Source organism: Cyprinodon variegatus, unplaced genomic scaffold, assembly GCF_000732505.1.
Source record: "Cyprinodon variegatus isolate N-32 unplaced genomic scaffold, C_variegatus-1.0 Scaffold1630, whole genome shotgun sequence".
NCBI lineage: Eukaryota > Metazoa > Chordata > Actinopteri > Cyprinodontiformes > Cyprinodontidae > Cyprinodon > Cyprinodon variegatus.
The window spans coordinates 37,469-42,240 of record NW_015152083.1 but is presented as its reverse complement, the minus strand read 5'-3'; the positions used below and the strand labels follow the sequence as shown (position 1 = coordinate 42,240).

General features: G+C 41.8%; 1 protein-coding gene across 1 annotated transcript in view; it reads right to left on the bottom strand.

The window, feature by feature from the left end:
* The window catches only part of LOC107104151 (collagen alpha-4(VI) chain-like), a 25,506-nt gene that overhangs the window by 7,569 nt on the left and 13,165 nt on the right, over window positions 1–4,772 (bottom strand). Inside the window, exons 8-11 of the mRNA XM_015404082.1 lie at window positions 4,655–4,708; window positions 1,416–1,451; window positions 1,271–1,333; window positions 504–566 (exon numbers count right to left, since the gene is read on the bottom strand). Of these exons, the coding sequence (XP_015259568.1) occupies window positions 504–566; window positions 1,271–1,333; window positions 1,416–1,451; window positions 4,655–4,708 (216 nt within the window). The remainder of the gene's footprint in view (window positions 1–503; window positions 567–1,270; window positions 1,334–1,415; window positions 1,452–4,654; window positions 4,709–4,772) is intronic.

The window sequence follows — 4,772 nt, the reverse complement described above, 5'->3', positions numbered from 1 at the left end:
ATAGGCTGCTAGAGGGGGTTCTATAGGCTGCTAGAGGAGGTTCTATAGGCTGCTAGAGGAGGTTCTATAGGCTGCTAGAGGGGGTTCTATAGGCTGCTATAAGAGGTTCTATAGGCTGCTAGAGGGGGTTCTATAGGCTGCTAGAGGAGGTTCTATAGGCTGCTAGAGGAGGTTCTATAGGCTGCTATAAGAGGTTCTATAGGCTGCTATAGAAGGTTCTATAGGCTGATAGAGGAGGTTCTATAGGCTGCTAGAGGAGGTTCTATGGGCTGCCTGAGGAGGTTCTATAGGCTGCTATAGGAGGTTCTATAGGCTGACAGAGGAGGTTCTATAGGCTGCTATAGAAGGTTCTATAGGCTGATAGAGGAGGTTCTATGGGNTAGGCTGCTAGAGGAGGTTCTATGGGATGATAGAGGAGGTTCTATAGGCTGCTAGAGGAGGTTCTATAGGCTGCTATAGGAGGTTCTATAGGCTGGGCACCGGAACATAGTCAACATTCTTACCTGAATTCCAGGAAAACCCTCTAACCCCTTTGGTCCTCGCGGCCCCGTGTTTCCTTTGGGTCCCTGCACAGATCCGTTCAGAATCAATCAGTAATCGATCTAATCAGTCAGTCCCATTTTCATTTCATCCATTTTGTTCCTGAGCAATCTCAAATCTACACATCCTGTTTCTACATTCCAACAATAGTTTTTTTTATTTCTTCTAAGGTTTTCTACATGAAGCCTGGAAAGCGAAGCATTTGAAGTACTGAGCTCACTACTGGAAATAAATACCATCATCAGTGTGAAAATCTCAGCCTTGTTTGAACTCTGCAAACACACATGCTTCCACTCACTGCAAACAGCTCGGGTGAATTTCTAAGGAAGTCAGAGAACCAGCCAAAAACAGAAAACCTTGAAAAATGTGTTTGGCCTGTTTTTGCATCAGGAATGAAGACATGCACTTTTCATCTGATGGAGACTGGGGGCACATTCATCCGATATTGACCCTGCTCTACAGTTCTCTGCATGTGGTTAGTAAATAACAAAGTGGGTTCCTCGGTTACAAATGGTCAGAGTAGTGAGAAGAACATTTATAGAAACCAATGTGAGCATAGATTACTAAAGAGGTCTAACTTCAACCATGTTTTATACTTTGCATCCTTGCGGTAAACGAAGGATTTGGAAGCACGGCTGCAGATAGCTTTGACAGTTAGCAGCATGGAAGGTAAACCTGACGTGTTAGTGATGAGGAAACTCTCACTGAGGTCCCTTTATACTAATCTCACCTTTGTCCCTGAAACTCCAGAAACACCTGGGAGTCCTGGTTCTCCTTTTTCACCGGGTCCACCCTACGAGGAGCAGATCAAACATCATCAACCCCCTTAAGCATTCTAAATGTTATCAGCATCAAAGGTTTGATGTTTCCCTTACCTGCACACCGGGTAGACCTCGCCCTCCTTCTCGACCCTACAGCACATACAGCAGGTTAAAACAACATCACAAATACATTCCCCTGACATCTACTGAAACATCTCTCTGGGAATTCAGAGGGAAACATGAAGATGTTTTACAGAATGTGAGACTGTTTCTGGAGGATCAGGAATCTATTATGCATTTTATTTAAAGGAGTTCAAGATGATAAATAAATAAAACGACGTGTTATTTTTTGGGTAAAACCTGGTCTTGGTCGGAGACAAAGCATCCATCCCATTTGGATGGTGCNTCTTGGTCGGAGACAAAGCATCCATCCCATTTGGATGGTGCAGCTCTTCTATCTAGGAATCTGGCCACATTTATTACCCCAAGATCCTGACAGTCCAGGGTGCAGATCCAGTGTCATAGTTTAACGCACCTCTCTGCAGCTTCTCTACTGTGACCCATCCATTACCCTATCCAAGCAGTGTCTAGCCCACCATAATGTATCAATTAGAAAAAAAAAAAATCCTGAAGGACTAGACATAGACTTAGACATATTTCATTTTGTCATTTTGTATACAGAAGTGTAAAAAAAACTCTCTATTTCATTTTCTAAAGTGCAGCCTTGAAATCCCAAGGTTACATTAAATTAAATATGATTTACTTCAATCTGCAAAACTCACACAAAGATAAAAGACAATTAGGAGAAATGTATTGATGCAATTACTTTGTGTTTGGCGCTCAGACCTCTGCAGGAAACATAGCGTTTAACTTTGATTGATATGCATAAACAGGGCTGTCCCCCCCCCAGGCCTGAAACTGGTGGTGGAGTGGAGATAGATGGAGTTGGTCAGTCTGTAGACTGCTGGTTGGAGAGACGGTCTGCTGAGTTTTATGGGGAGATCCAGTGGACTGTGTGAGCTGATACTAGAATCCAGTTGGATAACACAGGTTGAGAGAACCTGTCCATGATGAGCAAGCAAGCATGAGGCGACAGTGGAGAGGAAAACTCCCCGTTGGGAAGAAACCTCTGGCAGAACCAGGCTCAACATGGCGGTCTTCTAACGGACCGGTTAAGATGAGACAGGAAACGCAGTAAGAGTCCGGGAGGAATGACGCTCTGATGAAGCTTTAGCTACGAAGGTGGAGGAGGGGATGGAGGGGGGTTGAAACGGTGTCATCTGAATGACGTCACACAGCGCAACCTATGCCTGCGCAGAGTAGCAGACAGGTGCGCATTGGAGTTCTTTTAAGATAAACTTTGGATGCTGATTGGCTTTAACGGAGGTGTGGTTCAAAGCTGATTGGCTGTGTCGCAGGTGGATGTAGAAAAGCAATGAGTTTCTTCAGTTGATCTTCCGCCTAGGCTCCATTTAACATAAGTTTATCACTTGATTGGTATTACATTGAAAATTATTAACGGTATCTTTTCTTATAGAAACCTAGCTGCAACAAGAGGATTATGTCAGGTTAAATGAGGCAACTCCTTCAGCTTTTTAGTTTCTATATGTCCAGAAATTCTGGGCGAGCACAAGTAATAGCAACAATCTTTCACGCTAATTTACTCACTTAAACACTGACAAGGTCAGTATAGTAAGCTATTTAAAAAAATCCAGGCTAATATTGAAGTTGATATACTCTAAATTCAGCCTTTAATATATCTTGGACTCAAGTGGCTTTGTTCAAAATGTGCATAGTCCAACACATTCTAATCTTCATACTTTGGACCTTGTGCTGACATACGGCCACTGACTGTGAATAAAAATCTGCCCTATCTGACTATGCTTTAGTAACACTGAAGCTTAATTTAACTAAGCTCTACCCTGAAGGAGGTTCCAATTTAGCAGATAACAATCAGATAATGTAGTAATAAATTTTAAAGAACCTGTTCCATGTTTTATCTCTTTGTATCAATAAACAATACTGCAGAGAGCAGCTTTTCAAATTATTCATGTTCACAAATAGCAGGTACTGCCGAAGGGTCTAACTAGTTTTCTGCATACTGCTTTAGAAAACGCAGCCACTTTGAAAAAGAAAAACTTTAAAAATAGAAAGATGGCTCCCTGGTTTAATGCAGAGCTGCATACTTTCCAACATAATGCTAGGAAACTGGAGAAAGAATGGCGGTCTACGTGCCTACAGGAATCCTACTCAATCTGAAAAAAATAGTTTACTGTTGTATAAAATGACCCTTTATAAAACTAGAACAGCATATTTCTTCTTATTAATAGAGGAGAATAAGAATAATCATAGGTTTCCAAACTCACCCAGAGCCATAGCTCAGTTGAACCGTATGATGCATCCCATTATAGGAAATTGATTTAGGGTCACAATGCAAAAGTGATGGCCTAGTGGTTAGAGCAGTTTTGCTTGTGCTCTGAGGAGGTTGCAAGTATCCGGTTTGATCCCCACAGCCTCCACTCTAGGTTCCTGAGCAAGACCCTTAACCCCTGATCGCTCCCTGGGCGCCACACAATGGCAGCCCACTGCTCTTTAAGGGGAAGGGATAAATGTAGAGAACAAATTTCCCCATCGTAGGACAATAAAGGGATTTACATTTACAAACGCAGCTCTGAAAAAAGTAAAAATCTTCTAAAAATAAGTGCAGCTGCTCCTAATTTGAGGCTGATCTGCCAAAGGAAGGAGTATTTCTGCTGTTCAAATGAGATCATTAGATCATGCGCACTTGAAATAGGATAATTGAGATGTTTTGTCTTCTTATTCATATATGACTCATCTGAATCCATATGCAACTGCCTTCAAGAACTTATATTTACATTTTGTGTTTTCACTACACGGGCCCTAACAGGGGCCAGTTTGACGGGGGCACTGGCCCCTGTAGATTCAGAATTGGTTTCAGAAAAATGATTTAAAAATACTTCAATCAGAGGAAAGTGTCGATAGAGTTAACAACCAAGTTCAACCTAAGTGCAGGCTGAGCGTTAATACTTCTTTATTCTTTTATATTTATTATATCAATCTCATGATATGACTTTATTTTTAGTTACTAAAAAGCATGGTACTGATGCTGTCATAGATTTTTTTTTTTTACTTTTTGTCTGAATTGACTTTTAAGAGAAATGTAAAGACAACACATCTGCTTATAGACAGACTAATCTCTTAGAGAGCAGCAGCATGTATCTCCATTATGCTCACAGTAGCAGCTATGTCTCTGTTCACCGTTGTTGCATCTCAGTCCATAGAAACTGTTCTTTCTGTTCGCTCATCAGAGCAGAAACCTTCAGAAAACTCACCTCCATTCCTTTCTCTCCTTTCTCCCCTGGATCCCCTTCACTTCCAGAGGTTCCCTGCAGATGGAAACAGAGCAGAATTTAAAAAAGCCTGGGAGGACCATCCATCCATCCATCCATC